Source organism: Exophiala oligosperma (genome assembly GCF_000835515.1).
Source record: "Exophiala oligosperma strain CBS 72588 unplaced genomic scaffold supercont1.1, whole genome shotgun sequence".
Lineage (NCBI taxonomy): Eukaryota > Fungi > Ascomycota > Eurotiomycetes > Chaetothyriales > Herpotrichiellaceae > Exophiala > Exophiala oligosperma.
The window spans coordinates 2,873,867-2,895,078 of NW_015622818.1; the positions used below are offsets into that span (position 1 = coordinate 2,873,867).

General features: G+C 51.0%; 10 protein-coding genes across 11 annotated transcripts; 5 read left to right on the plus strand and 5 right to left on the minus strand.

Annotated features, from left to right (window-relative positions):
• The first annotated feature begins 8 nt into the window (after positions 1-8).
• PV06_00995 (uncharacterized protein) lies at positions 9-2,898 on the plus strand. The gene is made up of 2 exons (XM_016401571.1): positions 9-1,986; positions 2,034-2,898. Exons 1-2 carry the CDS (start codon positions 592-594, stop codon positions 2,631-2,633), a joined length of 1,995 nt encoding a protein of 664 aa, XP_016268624.1. The 5' UTR covers positions 9-591; the 3' UTR covers positions 2,634-2,898.
• PV06_00996 (uncharacterized protein) lies at positions 2,735-4,144 on the minus strand. Its single transcript, XM_016401572.1, has 3 exons — positions 3,951-4,144; positions 3,711-3,838; positions 2,735-3,589 (listed from the first exon to the last, which is right to left on the minus strand). Exons 1-3 carry the CDS (start codon positions 3,980-3,982, stop codon positions 3,468-3,470), a joined length of 282 nt encoding a protein of 93 aa, XP_016268625.1. The 5' UTR covers positions 3,983-4,144; the 3' UTR covers positions 2,735-3,467.
• Positions 4,145-4,262: 118 nt separating this feature from the next.
• On the minus strand, positions 4,263-6,079 carry PV06_00997 (uncharacterized protein; the record flags this gene model as incomplete). The annotated part of the gene is made up of 1 exon (XM_016401573.1): positions 4,263-6,079. One exon carries the CDS (start codon positions 6,077-6,079, stop codon positions 4,418-4,420), a length of 1,662 nt encoding a protein of 553 aa, XP_016268626.1. The 3' UTR covers positions 4,263-4,417.
• An 843-nt stretch (positions 6,080-6,922) lies between these two features.
• PV06_00998 (uncharacterized protein) lies at positions 6,923-9,208 on the plus strand. Its single transcript, XM_016401574.1, has 2 exons — positions 6,923-7,474; positions 7,610-9,208. The coding sequence occupies exons 1-2, from the start codon at positions 7,054-7,056 to the stop codon at positions 8,863-8,865; spliced, it is 1,677 nt and encodes a 558-aa protein (XP_016268627.1). The 5' UTR covers positions 6,923-7,053; the 3' UTR covers positions 8,866-9,208.
• PV06_00999 (uncharacterized protein) lies at positions 9,169-10,428 on the minus strand (the record flags this gene model as incomplete). The annotated part of the gene is made up of 1 exon (XM_016401575.1): positions 9,169-10,428. The coding sequence occupies one exon, from the start codon at positions 10,426-10,428 to the stop codon at positions 9,262-9,264; it is 1,167 nt and encodes a 388-aa protein (XP_016268628.1). The 3' UTR covers positions 9,169-9,261.
• Positions 10,429-11,765: 1,337 nt separating this feature from the next.
• PV06_01000 (uncharacterized protein) lies at positions 11,766-12,188 on the plus strand (the record flags this gene model as incomplete). Its single annotated transcript, XM_016401576.1, has 1 exon — positions 11,766-12,188. The coding sequence occupies one exon, from the start codon at positions 11,766-11,768 to the stop codon at positions 12,186-12,188; it is 423 nt and encodes a 140-aa protein (XP_016268629.1).
• A 5-nt stretch (positions 12,189-12,193) lies between these two features.
• PV06_01001 (uncharacterized protein) lies at positions 12,194-12,568 on the minus strand (the record flags this gene model as incomplete). The annotated part of the gene is made up of 1 exon (XM_016401577.1): positions 12,194-12,568. The coding sequence occupies one exon, from the start codon at positions 12,566-12,568 to the stop codon at positions 12,194-12,196; it is 375 nt and encodes a 124-aa protein (XP_016268630.1).
• A 520-nt stretch (positions 12,569-13,088) lies between these two features.
• PV06_01002 lies at positions 13,089-14,846 on the plus strand. 2 transcript variants are annotated; one of them, XM_016401578.1, is made up of 6 exons: positions 13,089-13,699; positions 13,761-13,780; positions 13,836-13,935; positions 13,985-14,167; positions 14,220-14,592; positions 14,649-14,846. In XM_016401578.1, exons 1-6 carry the CDS (start codon positions 13,232-13,234, stop codon positions 14,681-14,683), a joined length of 1,179 nt encoding a protein of 392 aa, XP_016268631.1. In that variant the 5' UTR covers positions 13,089-13,231; the 3' UTR covers positions 14,684-14,846. The 2 variants fall into 2 exon arrangements, with proteins under 2 accessions (XP_016268631.1, XP_016268632.1); XM_016401579.1 differs by having other exon boundaries at positions 14,220-14,846.
• Positions 14,847-14,978: 132 nt separating this feature from the next.
• Positions 14,979-17,063, minus strand: PV06_01003 (uncharacterized protein; the record flags this gene model as incomplete). The annotated part of the gene is made up of 2 exons (XM_016401580.1): positions 15,989-17,063; positions 14,979-15,897 (listed from the first exon to the last, which is right to left on the minus strand). Exons 1-2 carry the CDS (start codon positions 16,972-16,974, stop codon positions 14,979-14,981), a joined length of 1,905 nt encoding a protein of 634 aa, XP_016268633.1. The 5' UTR covers positions 16,975-17,063.
• Positions 17,064-18,203: 1,140 nt separating this feature from the next.
• Positions 18,204-19,947, plus strand: PV06_01004 (uncharacterized protein). The gene is made up of 2 exons (XM_016401581.1): positions 18,204-19,205; positions 19,265-19,947. The coding sequence occupies exons 1-2, from the start codon at positions 18,274-18,276 to the stop codon at positions 19,836-19,838; spliced, it is 1,506 nt and encodes a 501-aa protein (XP_016268634.1). The 5' UTR covers positions 18,204-18,273; the 3' UTR covers positions 19,839-19,947.
• Positions 19,948-21,212: the final 1,265 nt, after the last annotated feature.

The following is a 21,212-nucleotide window of genomic DNA, read 5'->3' on the forward strand; positions in this document are numbered from 1 at the left end:
TTCTCCACGTCGCCAACACGCTTTCAACAATCCTCTACGCCCTTCACTTGCTATCTTTGAGGTCTTGAGCTGCTATCGCTCTTTCATTTGACCACCTAGTTCTCCTTGTGACTTACACTCCACACGACTTTGGACCTTACAACCCTACTCGAGATTCCCTCCTTGCCCCGCGAGTTCTCTCCGTACAATCCTTTCTCAACCACGCTAAGTAACGTCGAAGGGGAGCTGCGAAGAGAAACTTGTTCCTTGCCGTCCAGCTATAGCATTGGACTTCTCGAAGTTGAATGCAATAGTAAAATCACGTCTGCCGGGTTCAAAATCACATCTTGACCGCACTGTGCGTCTGAGCTTGAACGGTTGCGCCCGACCGAGAAGAAAACGTCAAAACCATGCGACTATAGCCATATCCAAATTCAATATCCTCGAATACGCCTTTCCGCAAGATTCAGCGGGCGAAGTCCTAGGAAAGCGTGTTTTTCACCTTTGGCAGTGTGTCGTTGACGCATGGCTAATTAGCCCAAGCTACTCGAATCGTATCCGCACATCTTCCAACACTCGCGCGACATCCCTCCAAAGTCCACAAGGCCCATCATGGACTCCGCCGCTGATTCCCTACTTGCGCTTTCAAACACGGCCGCTGCCATAGCCGCTAATGATGAGCCCCTCTCGGATGACGACCGCTCTAGCAGTCTCAGCGAATTAGATGACAATCTAGAAGATGTTGAAGAGGAGGAAATGGAAGCACAAAGACCAGGCGATGTAGATTCCGAGGCTGAGACCGAGCGTTTGCAGGTCACTCCTGACGGAGTGGTCAAAAAGAAACCTTTCGAGGTTAGCCCCAGCAAGCTAGTCCAGAGAGAAGATGTTGATATGAGACCGGAGATCGAAAGCTTGACCGGCAGTCCTGTCTCGTCTCCAATCTCGTCTCATGCCGATTCCGATCTCGATGGCGAGCTGAGCGATGCACCGGAAGCCGAAGATGAAGTTGATCAAGAGCCTGAGGCAGCCACGGGGAACTCGCCCAACAAACGAAAGAGACAGGAGAGCGAGTCAGATCCCGAAGAGGCTCCTCGGTCACAAAGACGTAGGACTGGCTCGCTGGAAAGCGGGCAGGAGAAATCCGAGGCCGAAAGTGAACATGAAGATAGCCACAGACCAAGTCGGGAACGCACAAACGACCCCGAGGTTGAAATCCAGGGCAATGAGGTCGAAGAAGCTGAAGAGCCCGAGGAAGAGTCAAAAGAAACCGAGAAGCTCGAATCGAGTGAAGATAACAAAGAAAAGCCCCGGAGCCGGTCCCGAAGAAAGGCAAAGGGGGATATAATAGAGGAGCCACAAGCCGAGGAAGAAGATGAAGCAGAAGGAGCTGAGGAGAGTGAGGCCGTGGACGAGAACGATGCCGAGGCAGCAGCCAAGAGCGAAGAGGAACAAGCGAGAAGAATGGCTGCCATGGAGGCGTTAACATCATTAGAGAAACACTTTGCGGCTCTACGAGATCGCTTATATGATGAGAAGATTGCAGCCATCAACCATGAGTTAGCGCTGCTCCAAGAATTGCGACCGGCACACCCTGAACTACTGCGACAAGTGGAAGCGGTGCAGAAATACCGGGACGAGAAGTTCGAGGTTGAACAGAAGCTTTTGGTGTACAAGGTCGGTGCGCTGAAGAACAAGGCTGTTGCAGACCGAAGTCAGATCCACAGCCAGTATTTCCAGACTGTCCGAGACATTCGAGAACGATACCTAGAACGAATTAGCGAGCACTTCTATCGAATTCAACGGGACAGATTCAAGGCAGATTCAACAGTGCCAAATTTTACCATTCCTTTCCCTGAGAAACGGTCTCAACAAATTATTCAACAGACAGCATACAACAAGGAGGTGTCGATATTATCAGGTGTTGCCAAATACGTGGGCTTCCCTGCAGCCCCAGAACTGGCCTCTTCCGCGCAGAAAGACATTCAAGATGACATGGCAAAAATGGGTGTAAGCAGAACTATTCTCATGACACTGCATTGACTAAACATTCTCAGATATCCGCGTCCCAGATTCAACCCATCAGAGCCACGCGACCAGTACAAAGTACAGCTGCGGCACAAATATCTGCACCTCAGGCAGAAGAACAATTTCTAGAGCAAACACCGTGGGCCAACCCACAACATCCAATCCACCGACTCAGTCGACAGAATTCAAATCGATCCCCGACCAACGAGTTCCTCACGCCAGCGCATCAGCAACGCACGACAGAAGCGGCCCAGCCACATGGGTCCGCTTCTACCATCGCTGATCCATCGGCACAGATCTCGTCCGCCATCAATACGCCGAATGATGGACCGAGTAGTGCCACCCAGGTAGATCATCCAGCAGGGTCCACCTCGAATTACAACTATCAGCTACATTCCGCCTCACCCCTCGACACACGCGACATGCAAACAAAAGACTCGCTCAGAGATATCGGGTCGTCGCCTCTAAACTCTAGGGCGCAAGTGCTGTCGCCTCGAACGGGTACAGCTCGACTCGATGTGAGAAGGTCGGGAGTAGGAAATGACTCGCCATTCAAGTCCAAAGATGCAGGAGCAACAGCTATAACGGCTGGGTCGGGTTTTGGGGGAACAGGGAGATTCCGGGTCTAATTTTGTTATTGAGCGAATCACTACGCCAGCTTTGTGGCTTTACGAAAGACGATAGAAAGTGGAGGAAATCGAATTCGAATTGAACTTGGAGGATAGCAGGACTATAATTGAAATAATGGTTTATGTACATTCCTGTGATGATGGTGGATGAAATGATGGCTTTGTGCTATGTTCATAATCACAACCACAGTCACAAGGCCATTGTTGAACGAAACTTGTACGATATAAATCTTGCTCAGTCAAATGCTATATGTCCTCCTGGTAACTTGACTACCTCCTTCATCTCAGCTAGTCTATGATTCCTGGATATTGTTCTCCCCCTCCTTCTCAAGGCCATTGTCATTTTCTCTGGCTTATCATCAATCGTTATTTTTTCTTTCTGTGGGATCAAGTTAGGTCAGAAATATATATACAAGTGCCTATTCTCGTATTGAAACAATGCCTGTCTGCAAGAGTGGCGTGCTGTTGTAGTTGTGGTGCGCTCCTCACAGTGTCTCCTGACGTTGTATAGATACAATTTCAACATACATATTTGTGCCACCATATTTCTGTATTCGTGTCCGGTTCCATCTTCGCTCTTATGAGAACTATTGTGGTTCTGTCTCGGTGTCGGAAGTTTCCCTCAAGGGATTCGAATGGTGTTGGGAAACTTATGTTTGGGTAGTAGCTTGAGTGATTGAGCGGAGTATCTCTCTCATCTTTCGTCTTTCATCTTCTTCTGCTTCTTCTCCAAAATGGGGTACTGCACCGCAAGCGCTCTCCCGGTTACAAAGGCGAGTCGTCTGGCAATGGTGACGGCGACAGCGACAGAGGTGATGGTGATGGTGGGACCTTTCACGATCTCATTCCATTTGCTTGCGCCGTGGGTGTCTTTGGGGATTGTTTCGCAGCAGGGGCGTCTGGAACGATCACGTCGTCGAACGAATCTTGACCGACGGCGTGGAGGGTGAATGCGACTTTTGGGCAAGTAGTTGTGTTAGCAATCCGCTCATCGGTGTTTCCCTTTGACATATAAGAGAGACATGAAGAGAAAGCATGTATACAGGTGTATGTGTAGACCGTAAATTTTTGACTTACAAACTCCAATTGCGAATCCAAAGATGGCTACTCCCGTGACCATGTTTTTGAACAAGTACGGACGTCTTGCTCGGTTGAGCGCGGCTCCAGTACGGTAGTCGGGGTGGTAATATGAGGATCTCTTGAGACTGTGTGAGAGAGAAATAACACATCAGTGTTCAAAGTTCGTCTTTAGGTACCTCGAGAACGATTCATGACCGGGCGGCGGTGTGTGAAGATCGAAAAGAAAGGTAAACTTACATGCCCCGTTGGAGGGGGAGGGTGGGATACATCGCGGAAGAGCTGGAGGAGGGACTGCTAGAAGTGTCGACAGTAGATGGGGTTTGGTGTTGAAGGTCTAAGACTCGATGGGACTGAAGAAGTTGGGCGGTATTGTGGTAGCAGGTGTAGGTTGAAGTCGAGGTCAATGGTTTGTTTGTTCCGGAGAATTGTAACTGTAGGTTGGAGATCGCAGAAACAGAAGTTCGTGGAGTTGCGTGATTTTCCGCGCTAGTTTTTATCCACAGCTTTACAACAGGGATAGCAAGAATAGATAAACAATATTTTTCTAGACTGCAATCTTTCACATTCGAAAATGCTACATAACCAGCTACATCCCGCTTAAGGTCCACCTTCATCGTCATCATCATCAAGAAGAGAATGCCCCAAATTGTCTCAAGATCTGCCTCAATATCAACCAATATATACCATTTCAGTAGATATCCAAGTCATTCAAATCCATCTCGAATCTCCAAGAATCTCTGATATCGGCCTCGCGTCCAGCGTCGAGCCCTCTTGCCCCAAATGATCATGGGCAGCGTGGTCATCAAGAAGACAAACGCTAAAACACCAATCGCAATGAAAGTGTTCTGCACGCCACTGGCTTTAATCCAGTCCGAGGCAGTAAAAGTAAAGATCAAAGCGATGGAGTTGTTGATGGTCGCCACACCCACCATGCCTTCCAACACCATCTCAGGATAGGCGTCCATGAGATACGCCATGCTCAAATCACCAGCGCAGCCCCAACCAAACCCGATGAATCCAAGGCCGACATAAGGCGCCGGCCAGGCCCATCCGTGAGCTGTGCCTATACCGAAGAGCCAGAGGCCAACAGGGAAAATGCAGGCGGTAGGGAATAGTAGCCACAACCGTTGCTCAGCTTCCATGATACCGCCGTTGCGTTTGGCCATCCACATCACAAACTTGTCACTGGCCCATCCACCGTAGAAACAGCCAATGACTGCTCCGATCAAGCAGGGAATGTTCATGTTTCCGTCTGCAGCGTCAGAATAGTTCCAGGGCGGTTTGAACCATTCGTCTTCCGATACAGTCAAGTAGAACGTGAGCCACGCATCTTGGGCCCCCCATTGTAACCCCGAGTACCACACGGCGGGAAAGCCAAAAACCCCGAGAATGTGCCATAGACGCTGGAAGTATTGCTTGAAGCCGGTGCCTTTGAGGTTAGGTGCAGGCGTGATTATCCGATGCCGTTCCCAATAAGACTTTGGTCTATCATCTGCGCCATTGGAATGCTCCAAACTGGAAGGAGTTTGGTCGGAACTGGCAGCATTCTTTTCCTTGCTTGGTTCTGCCTGATTCTCTCCAGAGTTGTCGCTCGCGGTTCTGTTGACTCCATCAATTAGGTACCGCTCTCCTCCGTTGATCAAGTATTTGGGTCGTTGAAAGGCGGTTTCTTCCAAGCCGAAGAGAAAGACGATGAATGTTGCACCCGAAAAGATGGCCCCAAAATAGCCAATCCACCGCCAACCCAGGTTGCCGTCGGCGATGTAGCTTGCAATCAGCGGGCCGAGGTACGTTCCGACACTCGTTGCTAGGACGTATACACCGAGAACTGAACCACGTTGGTGCTGGAACCACAGGTCCATCAGCGACAATTGGACAGTTGCTTCACACACTGACTCAGATGCGCCGACAAACAACTGATTCCAGACGGCATCGCTGGTAGTCTGCCCTCTGGCAAACCAGATGCCACCAATCAAGCCAAACAACATGCAGATGAGATAGAGAATCCGACGGCCGTACAGGTAGACCAGAGGAGACGACAAAAGACACCAGTATCCAATGGCGGCGAAAAGGATACCAGCGCCTGTGTTGAAGGAGGCATAGCTGATGCCCAATTCCAAGTTCTCGTTGTTTTGCGCTGCACCTGCATCGTTGGAGGTCGCCGCTGTCAGCGCCGTGACAAAGCAGACCAGGACACTGTGCCAAATCTTTCGTGGTAGAGACCAATGAAGAGGATCATTCGGCGAGTCGGTTGGCTGAGGCACAAGCACAATGTCGCCATGCTTCTTTAGGCCTGTCCCTTCAGTGACGAGCGGGTGGCCATGCTCGTCATAGAGCCGAAGAGTGCCTGGAATGAGTTCCTCCATAGAAGTGATGCCGGCGGACGAGGTATTCACGACGAGGAAGTCCAGGAGCGGAAAACAACATACAACATTGGGATTATTTCAAAGTCAGCGGGGTGGCAGTTATACATGAAGAGGCTAAGCGAAGCTGTGGTGGCCATTATTGCTAAGGTCGCATTTTGCTACACCTTATCGTGTGGGCACTACTCCGTACAGCAGGGATATCAGAGCATTTTTCGGCATGGGGGAAGTTGTCACGTTCGCAACATGACGGCAGAGGCTTCTTAGTGGACCTCCCAACCCCAGGCTTATCAGTAGTGGCGAGCAGAAAAGTAATGTATATCCGTAGTCAGAGTAAGCGAAATCCCGTGGCTGCTTTGCCCCAGCTTCAGGGCATTGGCCGACACGAGGAATCGGTATCTACGGCAATCCTGGTCGTCTGTAGTTCCCGCAAAGGTACCTAGTACTGTACCAAGTCAAATGGAGTCCGGAGTACTTATTACGCGTACACATGTTCCTCATCTCCCTGTGCACCCGTAGTGCGAAGACAATCTGATGCGATAACCACAGTCTGGTCCGGGAGATCGGATCCTAACCAAGCATCGGGCCCCAGTTGCTTGACCTTGGTGCTTATTAGGTGCCTAACGGTGATTGGAAACACGCCCATTTCCGCGGCCGATAGCGCTAAGTCTGCCCCTAGAGACACACGTTCCAGGCTCTGATAAGCAGGTTTTGGGGCGATCGTTTCTCCCACTTCCCCCCACGCGTCTAGCTTCCCTATCCGGCTTAGTGTCTCTGGTCCATGCCATTCTCCCCCCTTCACTATGCCTTCACACCCTTTCCGTCCATCATTCTTCCTCTTTCCTTCTTCATCCTCAATCAGACTATTAGTCGTGTTCGTCCTCCAAAGGATAATCCATCCCTTAGCCCCATTGCCACCTTCAAGCCTTGCTCTGCCACGTTGGCATTACTGACCCAAAACCCTTGTCCATACGCGAATGTCGACTTGCCAACTCAGAATGGCACAGCATTTCCATATCGGCCACCTTTCGGCCCACAAACCCAAGGAGACATCTAGTCCTTCGACCATCCTGCAACTCGCTACCCGGCTGCTGCCTGCGCCTGGGCATGCCGGCCTCAAAGAGTTGGAGGGTGGTCGAAACCCGAAAGAACCTGTGGCTCCATTGCTGCAGGATAGTGTTGTGAGTGAAGAGAAGTGGGAGGCAAACCATCCACCACCGGATGGGCTCCCCAAGCAAAAGAAAGTCATCGTAGTCGGTGCCGGTATATCTGGCCTTCGTGCTGCATCCGTCTTGAGAGCTCATGGTATCCAAGTCGTTGTGCTCGAGGCCCGCCCTGATCGCATCGGCGGACGTATCTATACGAGCAGGAAATCAGGACATACCCCAAGAGACATTGGTAATTATTGCCTCGAGCAATACTGACAATCGCCGTAGGCGTTTGACATGATGTCGTTAAGAGCGCTCATTGTTTACCCACGACCATTGCGGATTGTTTTCCGTGTCGCTGGCCTTTTACTCACACTGCTTATAGGTGCCGCCTGGATGCACGAAACTGCAAACAACAAGCTGGTTCGTCTCATAGGCCAGCTCAACATTGAGCATTACTATGACGACGGAACGCCTTTGTACCTCACCAAAGATGGACGTCTCGGCTCTCAATTCAAAGCCAAAAAGGTGGCCGACGAATTTGCCGACTATTGTACCTGGTACTATGAGGAGAACCCTGACGCTGCTGACAAACCTGCCCTCGACTTCATCAAAGAATGGCTTGAGAATCATCCCTTGGTGACCGAGGACGAACGTCTCTGGGCTCCGCAAGCTGCTCGTGAAGTCGAGGCTTGGATTGGGACCAGTCTCGAACAGGCCTCTTCGAAACACCTTGCCTATTTCGCAACTGAAAGAAACCTCTACATGAAAGGAGGGTACGATAGAATTATTGACTGGGCTGCTACCAGTCTCCGTGATTCCGACATTATCCGACTCGGTCACAAAGTCACCAAGATCGATTGGACTGACAACGAAAACGAAGATTGTAAAGTGCATGTCACCACTCCTGACGGCAAATCCTCGACGTTTGTTGCCGATGCCGTCGTCTGTACGCTCCCTCTGGGCGTACTCAAGAATAATTTGGTTGAACTTAATCCTCCAATGCCTCAGAATCTTTCATCCGGCCTCGACAAACTTGGATATGGAGCTCTTGGAAAGATCTTCGTCGAATTCGAGTCGGTCTTCTGGCCCAAGGACAACGATCAATTCATTTACTATCCTGAGCCGAACGAAGAAGTGGATGAAAATTCCATTCTTTCCTACATGACCGTCACCAGCAACAACTGGATTATGGGCGGTAGCAAAGAACTGTCCGTTCAAATCGTCGAGCCGCTCACTCAACGCATCGAAGCTATGACTTCCGAGGCAGAGGTTTACGCATTTTTCGAACCACTTTTCAAACTACTTCGTACCGAACCTTACAAGAAGCTTCCTCCAGTCGTGAGTCTGGAAACGACACACTGGACTCAGGATCCTTTTGCCGGGTTTGGTACCTATACAGCAGACAAGACGGGTGATGACCCCGAAGTTTGGTTCAGTGCAATGGATAGCAACAAGGGCAGCAAGCTGCAATTCGCCGGAGAACATTGCGCGCGGACTGGAAATGGATGTGTGCATGGTGCATTTGCTACTGGCGAAACTGCGGCCGTCAACCTTTTGGCTTCTTTTGGAATCCCCCACAACGGTGGAGATCTTTTCAGTAGAAGACCGTCAAGGAAGACAACACCACCTAGACATTGATCGACTTACAGGCACTGGAAGGCTTCCTTTGTCTGCCAGTTGAGAATGTCTGGGGAGGTAGCACTTTCTTGAGTTGGCTGATGGCTGACCTTGAAGTGTTGGGCTGAAATATGTCGGGCACAGATTGTTATTCTTGCTTTTTGTCTTTGGTCTTGTTTCTGTTTGACTTACACTCGTTAAGATTTGAATTGTTCGTTTGGTCATCAGACAGATAGAGTCGTTGAGGCACCAATTGTCTCCGATCTTGTTTGTATACCGTATGCATGTCGTTGCAGACTAGGTCAATTTGCTACCATAGTTTCTAGTTTTATAGGCAATCATCAATGCAATCTTTTAAAAATCATTCGTGCTCCTTTTGCATTTTCCTAGCTTTCCTACTGAGTTCGGATGGTGAGGTCATGTGTTTTTGAAATCCGAAACTTGGGCCAGAGGCATCAAATGAAAGTCGGCGTCTCGACATCTCTCCTCGACCATCCTCTCGGCCAGGGCGATGTTGGCTTCCGGGAACCCTTCGTCGCGCAGACTCTGGTAGTACGCCGCGACCAGGTCCTTGCCGACCTGCCCGAGGTCGTAAACCACTCCCGGGTTGGGTGACGGTCGAATGACCCAGACCAATGTCAATGGGGGGTCATCCGGTTCCAAACCAGGTTGGACGTGTGCACTCAAGATCTGTCGAATTTCGTCGTCGTCGTCGTCTCCTTTTCCCTCGACTTCACCTTTCGGCCGACGTCTGAGCAACACCACCGCCACACCTCCCGTCGACGTGTGGATCTTTGATCGTTCCAGGGCGTAAGAACGAGATGAGGCGTCGACGCCGTGGTCGGGAGGTTCTGTTTCAAAAAGCGTAAAAGGGACGTGTGTGGTGTGATTCTGTGGGTGGACTCGGGTTCTGCTGTTGCTGTCGATCCCAGACCCCGTGGGTATAATATCATTGGGTGCTCGTACGACCAGTGATTTTGCCGGTGGGAATGAGAGAATGGTGGACGCATCGGCCGCAGCTACGGCCAGGACGAACGTGTGTAAAACTTCCGACATGTCTTGTCGTCTCGAAGAGGGTCGGATGTAGATGTATTGGAGGTAAGGTACGGCGAGTGCAGGAGGTGAACCACCGGTGGTCGTGCTCGTCGAATCAAGCCCGTCGGCTCTGGTCGTATAATCGTCACGAACAGGAAGAGGAAGAACACTGAACTGTGCAGCTCCTATGGCTTTGCCTTCTCTATCGCGTAAACCGACGATGCGATACGGTGCGAGTCCCGTGCGAGTGTTTGCCGCTTGGGCAGCGAGTCGGGCGACTATCAAATCCGAGTTCTCTCGCTCGGGGCGCTTTGGGAAACTGGAAATGTACAGGTCGTCGTAGAGAGTTGCAAAATCCGTCGACGAGACGAGTTCGATCAACCCCAGGTTGGGAAGGGCCGTCTGTTGGAGGCGAGAGAGCGGCGTGCGGCACAACGAGTCGACGTCGATCGGGTTGGGTGTGGACGAGAGGTGAGAAGCCAAGGACGGCGAGAGGTATGGTGTGAAGATTGACGGCGTGCTGGACGGCTCAGGGCCATCTTTGGACATGGTGGTTGTAGAGAGGATTTGTCGTTCGGTTTGTATCATTGTAGCACTCCAAAGTGTAAGAAGCTAGCGTATGTGTAATGGCGTTGTGGTATATAGAATTTTTGCTTGTCTACCGATACATTGCGGTGAGCAGAGTGCTTGTTTGTCAAATTGGTGAGGGACCTTTTTCCAAGACTATAGTCGTCACTTTAGAAAGTAGTGATGTATCATTTTCAGGAAAGAAAAAGGATAAACGTATGGAGTACTACTATTGTGGTCGTCCTCGAGTACCTGATATGTCGACATTTGGAAGCGCGATGATCTAGACCCATGACGGAAGTTTGATGCGGTTGGCGACGCTAACTCGTAGTTTAGATTATGGAGTTGGTTATGGAGTACATGAGAAGACAAAAGAATATAAATATAATACTTGGCTACTTCCTTCCGACACCATTTATCGATACGACATCAAGTTGTTTTCAGACTTTCAGTTCGGTGAATACTCATTGCTCAACATTCAACACATCATCGTAGGCGTTAATGAGCTGAACGCGACACCTTCCTGCCTTGCACATACTAAGTATATATTCACCCAAGTGATCCACCCTCGTACTCTACAGTACATATATTTAAACCGGTCAATTTTGTTGCAACAAAGAACAGCCTTGATGGCCCACTAGTTAGACTCACCACGTCGCAATGCGTCTTTGGCCTAATTGGTTTGGAGGTTGGGCTTATCCTTGGAAACCGGCTGCTTAGTGGGATTAAACTGGGAGTCTCAGCGGTTTCCATGACTACTGTAGTATCTCTGGTCATAAAGAGGTATGAAGGTGGTCATAGTCGGGATAAGTAATAGAAGAGCCGGGGGGTTCGAACGTCCAAACTTTTTGTTCCTCAAAATATATGTTTTTGTTTCTTCTTTCTGAGGACGGGGAGGGCGGTGAGTGAAGGTGGTGAAGACAGAACTTGATACGGCAAACTAGATCACGAGGTAGCCTCAAACGGTGGTTCCCTTCCGCTATCTCATCCTTCATTCAGCGGATGAGGATAGCCAGCGACCACTATTGTCGCGAGGTAGCGTAGAAAAAACGATCGCCGGCTTGTGTGCATGGCCAGGAGGATGCGGATTATGTTGCGCTTAGCTCCTGCTGGGGTGGCTACACCTACTGCAGGACTCTCGGCTCAAGTGTCTTCAGGGAAGCAGTGGATTTGACGAGAGCCTTGAAAGTTTGATATCTGTGGACCGATGCACTGTGAATCGTCCAGGACGACAAGAGTGACTGGAAACGAGGAGCAGCAAGACTGTCCGACATATACTACTATAACACCGTTTGTCGATTCGCTGTCACATCCTCCAAATGCCCTCTAGAAGGATTCTTCCAACCAAAACCGATGACATCTCCGTGCCCGTCCCACATCTACAGTACACCGACCGTAAAGACAATGCTACTTCTCATTCGCCAATCGATTTACTCCCTCACCGCAGGAACTCCCTTGTACCACCTAAGGAAGAGCACCACATCGCTTACCAACCCTGGCTAAAAAATCCCGAGATATTCAGTCACTGCCAGCTAGCCTATGACAGCGACCGGCTCGCGGCTTTGGCGGGACTCATCACAACAAAACAGATGGACGAATACAAAGGCGTCAGGAACTTGTTCGGACTTTGGGAGCGCGACCTACACGTTGAACTTTGCTGGGTGGCCAACATCTTCGCTGGTACTGGTGTTTTCAAGGGCCTCACGTTCCTGCAACATCTTGCTCTGCCGTCATGGACATGAATGGCTTACGAAGGACCCATCAGCTTCGTTGAGGACCGGCGATCAAAGCGCGACGAACGAAAGGTCCAGGCCCGACCAGTCAGGGCGTTTGAGCTGCTCGAAACCCCAGTGCCGGACATGATGACGTCTCTTCCTCTGTCGAGTCCGGCGTCGGTGTCGACCTCGCTCCGGCCGGTGCATGCGATATCCAACCTGCCGAAAGATTTCTCAAGCCACCAGAACCGCGAAGACTTGGCCGGGGACTCGCCTTTTCGATTCGATCCCAAAACTCGAACGAGCTGACCCAAGCACGACCATTTTATGATGAATCGGGTTTCTGTGTTGGAGATATATCGCTCAGTGACCCATCGGAAAGCACAAGTCGGCTCTACTGTGGCCATCTTTCGGTGCTGCGGGATGTTGACCATAGCAGGCTCAATGAGATGGGTGAGAATGGCGACGCTCCGGTGGCATATCCGGACTACATCTTATCGTACGCTTTGGTGTTGAGACGGGTTGCAATGGGAGTGGAGGGTAATACGTACCGCCGGGTTGGACTAGTCCAGCTTGATTATCTGTGGTTGAAGGAAGCTCCAAAGACGGTGGTCAAGCTGGTTTGAATTGTTCCCGCTCCCAGGTGATGGTGGTTGGGGTTGAGTTGCCAGCCCTGGAACGGAGGGCTGTTATAGCCCTCATTCTAGTCTTCAGTGTCGGTACCTGTCCAGGTAACCCTGGTAAACCCAGTCAAAAAGCACTCTACTACTGAATTGATAGGGGTAAGCCGTGCGATGATGAAGTATCATATTACGACGATATAATTTGTGATCACGTGTCATGCATATTATATAAGCAAAGCTTTCCTATGTCAGCCAGTGCCCTTGAGCCTCCGATTTGTTCACGTAGAAAACTCGGGACAGATTGAGGCGCCATTTTCCCATTGTAATTGAGAAGCCTCGGTGCACCGAAAAGCGTGGTCAAAGCAAGGACAGTAATAAGAAACTACTTTAGAGTGCTAAGAAAGCCGTCGAGGACGATCCGCCATCTGTACTCTCCCTCCTACGCACATGCTTCGATCTTCTGTCGCGAGATTTAAACCTGCTCCCTTCAGCCGTAACAAGAGCTTGACTTGCATCCAGCAGCGTCTATCGTCATTTCACCGCCAATCGTCACTGCAGCAAACACCCCGCGCCGCCCTGGCTCCCTCCACGCAGACGCAAAAATCTACTCCCTCTCCTCCTCTCCGTTCCTCCTCCGCCATCATAGCTTCCCAACGTTCTGAAGCGATATCGAGGCATCTTTCGACCGCTCCGTCTTCTTCTCCCAAACGCACAATGTCGTACAGCAAACAGCCCTCAGAGTTCCAGCCCCGAAAGGTTGGCGCTCTGCACACCGGGGACTTCAGATGCTACATTGAGGACAAGACTGGTACTCCTGTCTCACCGTTCCATGACATTCCTCTGTATGCCAACGAGCAGCAAACCGTTCTGAACATGGTTGTCGAGATTCCACGATGGTCCAATGCTAAGCTGGAGGTTCGTGCTCTGATTTTTCAAGTTCCGTTCGCCCGCCACGTGGTCACTAACAACTTGATAGATCTCGAAAGATGAGTTCCTGTATGCGGCGAAGCCTTCCTACTCTGTCTAGACGCCGATGCTGACCTCCCCGCAGGAATCCTATCAAGCAGGATGTCAAGAAGGGCAAGCTGCGATTCGTTCGCAACTGCTTTCCTCACAAGGGCTATCTCTGGAACTATGGTGCTTTCCCAAGAGTGGGTGAACATTCGAGAAGGACATATACAGGACACTCACAATGTACAGACCTGGGAAGACCCCAATGTCGTCCACCCTGAGACCAAGGCCAAGGGCGACAATGACCCGCTCGATGTTTGCGAGATTGGTGAGCTTGTTGGCTTCACTGGGCAGATCAAGCAAGTCAAGGTCTTGGGTGTCATGGCACTCTTGGACGAGGAAGAGACTGACTGGAAGATCATTGTCATTGATGTAAGTGGCATTTCCTACCTCTCACCGCCACTTTCGACTCACTGAATCATAGATCCACGACCCACTGGCTCCCAAGTTGAATGACATTGAAGATGTCGAGCGTCACCTGCCTGGCCTTCTCCGGGCCACCAACGAGTGGTTCCGTATCTACAAGATCCCAGACGGAAAGCCGGAGAATCAATTCGCTTTCAGCGGTGAATGCAAGAACAAGAAGTACGCCGAGGAGATCATCCGTGAGTGTAGCGATGCGTGGGACCGACTCGTCACTGGAAAGCAACAACCAGGAGGCATCAACTTGGCCAATGTTACAAATCAAGCCTCTCCAGACCGCGTCGACGCCAGCCAGCTTTCCAGAGTCCCACCTGGACAAGATCTTCCTCCTGCGCCGATCGATGGCAGCGTTGACAAGTGGTTCTTCATTTCCGGTGCGGCTGTTTGAGCAAGATACTGATCATATCAAACATTGGCTGATTGCGTTCAGGTGCTGGAGCTGTGTCCACAGATTACATCAAGTGAGCGGTTTAGGGGGGAGCAACTACACAATTAGACAAAAGTGCACCTATGTAGCTAGAATCGAAAGAGATGTTTCTCGCATCAGACAAAATTGGCCTTTTGAACTTCGTCCTGCGGACGGTGATTATGCGAATCCAGTCTTGCTTTCTGATGTGCTTTTTCCCCCCTACATTCATTCGTTGCGAAGAATCCATCGGGTATTAGCTATACTATGTCCTCAATTTTCTAGAGGCATTTTGTGCGCATCTCCACGTCCTTGATCTCTTCTCGCAGAGGGTCCAGTCTTGTTATATTCTATCTAAGACATCAAGTAGATATCCTCTTTACAATTCATCACCTTCTGGATGTCGGACCCATCGATGCATTCCGAAAACAGCAGACTCCGGAGGTGTGCCTTGACGGCAGCCAACAATATGGTGGCATGGTCGATCCGGAAGACCCGGCGTTGGCCCGCAGTGTGACCTGGCAGGTGTTTCAACAGTTCTCCTTGGTCAACGACAAAGACGTGTTTCACCCCAAAGGGGCCCGACACGGTGACATTGCCAGTGTCGAGGTTGAACACGGTTTCCACATCCGAGGGCTTTGCGATTTTGTCGAGGTGCCGGGTCGATTGGTATATCAGATCGCGATACTCCTGGTTGGTCAGGACCAGTACACCGACCATCAGCGGTATTTCAGGGACCTCATGCTGCAGTGAGGCGAGAGCTTCATCGAGCTCGTACAGTTCTGGGACCGCAAACTTGCCATTCAAGGCTTTGTCGACGGCGGCGAGGAAGGCCGCGGAGTTTCCAGACTCCATACTAATGATGCCCGGGTCCTTCTTCAGACGGAGCAAAAGTCTGACGCAGCTCGGGCCTGCTTCGCTCAGCATGACGCCTATGAGGCTCTTGCGGTCTCCTTTGCTTAGAACGTAATTCAGAGGACTCCACGGCATGGTTAGAAGGGCGAAAGCAAACAGTCGGGCGGACTCTCGCTTGAGGAAGGCCAAATCCCACTCAGTCAGCTCCGAAGGGTTGGTCCGAGTTCGTGAAGACTGCCCAGGTTCATCGGTGTAGACACGGACGTAAGGCTCTGCTGGGGGCACAAAGGTCATACCGGCCAGCTCAAGTAGCTTTTGTTGCACGTCCGGGGTCGACTCCATTGGGTGAAGAACATCAACCTGCATTGGAGCAGATTCGACCCGCAGGGGGGGTGTTTCCCGCTTCCAGCTCCACCGCCTGTAGCCCAAACAAGGCGATCTTCAATTTCTCAAGTACCTTGTCTGCTTTTTGTTGTGTTTCGCTGCCATATGTTGTCCAAGTGAGTGACCGTTTAGGACCTGGAGACAGCAGCACATGGTCTGATTCACTTGAACTATCACCGTCTCCAGCCTCTTGGTGATGATCGTACTCGCCAATAATACAGCAAATATGGTTCCCAGATGGAAGAGAGAGAAACCCATGCATAAGAAGTAACATCGACAGCCGTGATAGCTTGTCTTTCGGAATATGACTCTCACAGGCTTCCAAGCTTCGAATGAATTCCACTCTCCCAGTAAGCTCAGAACTGTAACTCGACCGCTTTTCAAAAGACAATGTTCCTGTCATGCCATGAAGCGACACGTTATAGTTATCCAGTGAACTCCGGGAAAATGTCTGCGCGAGAGTGAGACGGATTGACGGTCGGCGTTGTCCCAATGAATGAGAACTTTTCTTCGACTTCTTCTCCCGGTAGCGTCCCAGGACGAGAAAGTTGAACAAGTAAGACCGATGTACGGGCAGGACGAAAGAGTCTTCGTACATAGTGCTTTCTTTTGTACATTTCATCTTCAGACCGTAAACTTGAAGACAAGCGCCGAACTGGACCCAGGTTGCTGGAGACTCTGGACATACCTTTAACCTAGAGAGGTCAAAATCTCCCCATTCTTCGTCGGTGAAGTTTCTGGGAACAGCCGTATTGGGCATCCGTAGAACTCGGAAGAACCTGATGCCAGGCCAGAAGGGAACGCCGTCGGACAGATATCCATTGTTTCTGCGTCCTATCGCGGCCAGAGCCTTATGGCGTTTCGTGAGGCTGGCTCGCCACACCAATATCGGTCCTATGATCGTTATGAGGGCCATCAAGGCAATTCCAGCACCTACCCACGTCCCAGCAAGGCTGGCGACGTCGGTGCTTCTTGACATTGGAACGTAGTTGTCAGGTGAGTTAGTATAAGTGACTTTTTCTGCAAGAGTACCACCAAGGAAAGTAATGAGTACTGAGTTCTTGAAAAAGGTATATACCCAGACGAGGGAGAAAAAGAGATCCTTGGCCATGTCCTATGGACCAAAGTACACCAAGGAGGCAGACGATTCATCATGGGAGTCTGCCTTGTACTTTTGGCGTCTGGGGACCAATTGGTGCCACGTGGACGAGGCGGTAAAAAAAAGTACAGCCTTTTCATTCCAGCTGAGCATGTCTATCAGGATCTCACAACGATAGGAGTCTCATTGACGGAAATAACCAACACGAGGAACTAGAACTAGATGGGCGAACTGCGCGAGTAGTACGTGTGCGAGCGAAGACAGTGCCTTTGCTCTCGCGCTAAGCCCAATTGGGTAACGACGTCGAGTGCGTACCAACGTCTTTCTGGTCAAGTGCATATTGTTTGACTAAAATCTCTGTTGACTGATCAGGCTGGAACTGCCAACGCTTTTATTGTCGTTGTCCCTCCTCCCTGGATACAACAGGAACTCGGTAATCAACGACCTTGGCGGCACCAGCAAATGGTCGATACTGCTCTGAGCTCTCTTGGCAACGCTTTCTCAAGATGATCTGCTCAAGACGATCTGCTCACGACTCACACGACTTGCTCTTTTCTTACTCTCTTCTCGTCTTTCTCCTCACGCTCTTACGCACCTCATGATATCGCGAAGCGCTATCTCTTTCTGTCAATATATCTTGGCACGGATAGACGGTGAAAGGAATTCATCCTCTCTGCTGTTTCTAGCTTGTCCCTCTCTCACACAACATACATAAATCTGCTGAGGCAGATCTCACTGACGTGACAGACTAACGTCTAGGTATAAGTAACTTGAGCCTTAGGGTGCTCTTCAAGATTATCATCACCTGAGGTGACCTAAAAAGGTACAGTGAGACGACGACTAACGTCTTGACAGGTGACACTTTTAGCACCTCCTGTTCTGGCATTGTCGACTCGGTCTGTATCTGGTTGACGATGGCTCCACCAAGACCCTTTGCAGTATTGGTGACTGAAATATCAGAAAAACCGAAATACCAAGAATGAACTGTCTACCCATGGTCGGATGGCTAGCGCGGCGAGGAAGGTAGGTGGCCACCCGCGTTGCTATACAACTGGTACACAAACACTTCCTGTGCCTACGTCCTCTGCCCCTTGCCAGATTTCAATCTCGCTTGTGCCAGCGACAGGTTTGTGTCTGTGAGAATAGCCCTGGAGATGTCGTCCCGGTGTCTTTGCTCCCAATCGACAAGGTCTATATAACATGCAGCAAGAGCATTGCGCTACTGCTGGCCGTCTTCTTGATGACTCTTTATTCCAGGTAGGGTTATCGCTCAGGCTTGTTTTCTCACCCTAAGTCATTCATTCATACACAATGCGTAGCTCCATCGTTACCTTGCTTTTGGTGCTCGGCAATGGAGTCCTTTCCAGTGGCGTCCATCATTCGAAGCCGTTGGCGACAGTTACTCCCTGTCCCGAGGCACCATCCCGAATCGCACCACCAATTATCACCGTTACCAGTCAGTATCAGCCCATATCCACCTGTGAGGAGCGAACTGCGTGCTTCAGGCGACTGTGCAAAACGGAGTACTCCTACCACACCTACGAATACGTCTCGACGGTTATTCCTTGCTTGGACACATCAACCACCGTCACTCGTACAGAACAATCGGTGTTGATATCCCGTTCGTCAAGTACCATTACCAACACTCACGTCAAGACCAAAGTCCATCATGGCCACACCACCACCACCACAGCGACTGCTCGCACGACCGTGCTTAAAGAATGGAGTGCCGTGTACAAGGACATTGGTCCTCTAGCAATTGCAGGCTACAAGGGCAGCGGCCTTTGCGACACCTGTGAAGGTCACAATGGCGAGAAGAAACAAGAGGTTGAGGCAATCGAGTGTACCCATCGTCCTCGCGGTCCTACGGTCTGCGAGAAACACGCCGAGATTTGGATCTATCAGCCAGCACCGTCGACAACCACCAAGGCTGTTGCAATCTGCTCCTCTCGAGCCGTCGCCTCCTCCGCGGGCACTTTCACCTTTGCATTTCCCCAACGAGAACCACCAGCCACCATCCACGTCCCGGCAAGAACAATCATACTTACAATTGGGGGCCGTCACCCTGGTGCGGTGACCACTACCACTACCACCGTCACCGAAACCGTCACCACTGTACCTGGGCGAGTCTGGACCGTTTTCGTGACACGAAGTTGTCTCCGCCCAACGACTTTCACTTTCGACGTGACGGTCACCAAAACCATCACCTATACTGTTCCTCCTTGGGTGTTACCCGGTCCAACGTGAGTATTGATGGCGGCCACCCATGGTGTCTCGAAGCTGACGTGCTCATGTCTTCCAGGGTTACCTCAATTCCTGTCCCCAGCGGCTGGCAGGATTGGACCATCCCTTCCACTACCCCAACCCAACGGAGCAGCGTGACAACCTCAACGTACGTGCAGTCCACATCGATGTCGTCGGCCTCATCTTCAGCCGGTTCTACTACAAGTGCCCTCTACCACGCCCGCTTCCACCAGTGGCCCGATTTCAGGGAGTACCTCTATAACAACAACAACAACAACGACAACTACTACTACTACTACTACTACTCCTCCTCCTACTACTACTACTACACGGCCAGTCTCCACGACATCTGTTTCGGGGTCCTCTGTCAGTTCAACATCATCCGTTTCGCCATCAGGGTCCTCTGTCATCAGTTCAACATCCTCCGTTTCGCCACCAGTGTCCACATCCTCTTCAACTCTAGGCTCCTCGTCAACACGCTCCACGTTGTCTTCGGTAACTGCAACGACAACGTCAGAAAGTACTTCCACAACCACTCTCCGGAGTTCGTCGGCGTCGGAGACTTCCACGCAGAGCTCTTCTATGACGAGCGTGCAGAGCACATCGAGTGCCTCTTCGACTATTTCCAGTGAGCCCGGCTCTTCTAGTTCTCTGGCCACCCCTTCTACTACGACTACCTCCATGAGCGAGAGCTCTGTAACAACAACTAGCCCATCCCTGACCACCTCATCAAGTTCTCTGACCACCTCATCAAGTTCTCTGACCACCTCATCAAGTCCCCTGCCGAGCGACTTTTTGATAGAGATCACTGTTGCGTCACCAGGGCGGCGCAATCGGCGGGATCCAGTCACCTACTTCCTGGGATTCGATCAGTCTGACGTCGGGATCGTAGTCGAAGGCCAAACCCTGGCAGCTCACTTTTTCTCGAGTGGTAATGGCGAGCCATTGCTATCTGACAACAAGTACGTTGGCACTGAGACTGACGCTTCGACCTCGCCCTTGATCCGCTCCCCCTCAAGGCCGGAAGGATTTGACTCATTCTCCTTCACCAATGGCGGCTCAGTTCTCGTAGCAGGGTCGGCTGGATTTTGTCTCATCGACGGTGCGGTTGCTGTCTTGGTGCCTGGTGCCCAATGTGCCGTTCCAATTACTCTCACTAGTACTGGTAGGTGGAGATACCAACCACTCAGAACCTTCTACTGACGCTGCTTAGCAATTGTGCCCACGACGTCGACCTCGACAGCTGCGAGCAGCACGTCTTCTCCGGCGAGTGTCACCACTGTTTCGAGCACTACAACATTCAGCACTGCCGAGACGTCTCAGTCCTCCCTCACTACTACAACTTCGAGTATGACGACTGGCGCTTCAACCACTGTCCCCGAGTCTACGACTAGTACTTCAACCGCCACTGTCAACACGTCTACGCACACGACTACTGCCTCTATGACTTCACAGCCTAGCACTAGTGCAGAGACGACGACTTCAAGTCAGACGAGGACCACCATTCAATCTACAACGACAGCGGAAGCAACGACCTCTACCGCATCCACGGCATCTCAGTCTACATCATCTGCGCAGTCCTCTACTACGATACAATCCTCAACCACCACTCTCCCTCCCAGCTCGCCGTCTTCCTCGACTAACATAATCACCACCACCCAGGGATCATCGACCACGTCTAGCGTCACGCAGCCGACCACGACTACTCAGTCTACAACAACAGCCGTCGTAACCACTGTCACAACAACCACTGTCACTACTCAGCCGACAACAGTGATGAGTACTGCCTCGACAACACCTACTACCTCTGTCGCACCAAGTACCAGCACTCAAACTACCGCGTCTACTCCGTCCACGGCTTCCACGTACTTGACAACGAGTTCTCAGCCTACCACTTCTACCCCTTCCACGACCTCTCTGGCTTCCACAACTTCTACCCCTTCCACGACTTCTACCCCTTCCACGACTTCCACGACTTCTACCACTTCTACCCCTTCCACGACTTC

Excerpts from the sequence above, each read along its gene's own strand:
- PV06_00996 (XM_016401572.1), bottom strand. The coding sequence starts at position 3,982 with ATGTATCCCACCCTCCCCCTCCAACGGGGCAT. Across the intron at positions 3,839-3,950 it reads CTCCCCCTCCAACGGGGCAT|TCTCAAGAGATCCTCATATT; the intron begins GTAAGTTTACCT and ends TCTCTCACACAG. Across the intron at positions 3,590-3,710 it reads TGGATTCGCAATTGGAGTTT|TCGCATTCACCCTCCACGCC; the intron begins GTAAGTCAAAAA and ends CTTGCCCAAAAG.
- PV06_01004 (XM_016401581.1), top strand. The coding sequence starts at position 18,274 with ATGCGTAGCTCCATCGTTACCTTGCTTTTGGTGCTCGGCAATGGAGTC. Across the intron at positions 19,206-19,264 it reads TGGGTGTTACCCGGTCCAAC|GGTTACCTCAATTCCTGTCC; the intron begins GTGAGTATTGAT and ends CATGTCTTCCAG.
- PV06_01002 (XM_016401578.1), top strand. The coding sequence starts at position 13,232 with ATGCTTCGATCTTCTGTCGCGAGATTTAAACCTGCTCCCTTCAGCCGT. Across the intron at positions 13,781-13,835 it reads ATCTCGAAAGATGAGTTCCT|GAATCCTATCAAGCAGGATG; the intron begins GTATGCGGCGAA and ends ACCTCCCCGCAG. Across the intron at positions 14,168-14,219 it reads GGAAGATCATTGTCATTGAT|ATCCACGACCCACTGGCTCC; the intron begins GTAAGTGGCATT and ends ACTGAATCATAG.
- PV06_00995 (XM_016401571.1), top strand. The coding sequence starts at position 592 with ATGGACTCCGCCGCTGATTCCCTACTTGCGCTTTCAAACACGGCCGCT. Across the intron at positions 1,987-2,033 it reads ATGACATGGCAAAAATGGGT|ATATCCGCGTCCCAGATTCA; the intron begins GTAAGCAGAACT and ends AAACATTCTCAG.
- PV06_00998 (XM_016401574.1), top strand. The coding sequence starts at position 7,054 with ATGTCGACTTGCCAACTCAGAATGGCACAGCATTTCCATATCGGCCAC. Across the intron at positions 7,475-7,609 it reads ACATACCCCAAGAGACATTG|GTGCCGCCTGGATGCACGAA; the intron begins GTAATTATTGCC and ends CACTGCTTATAG.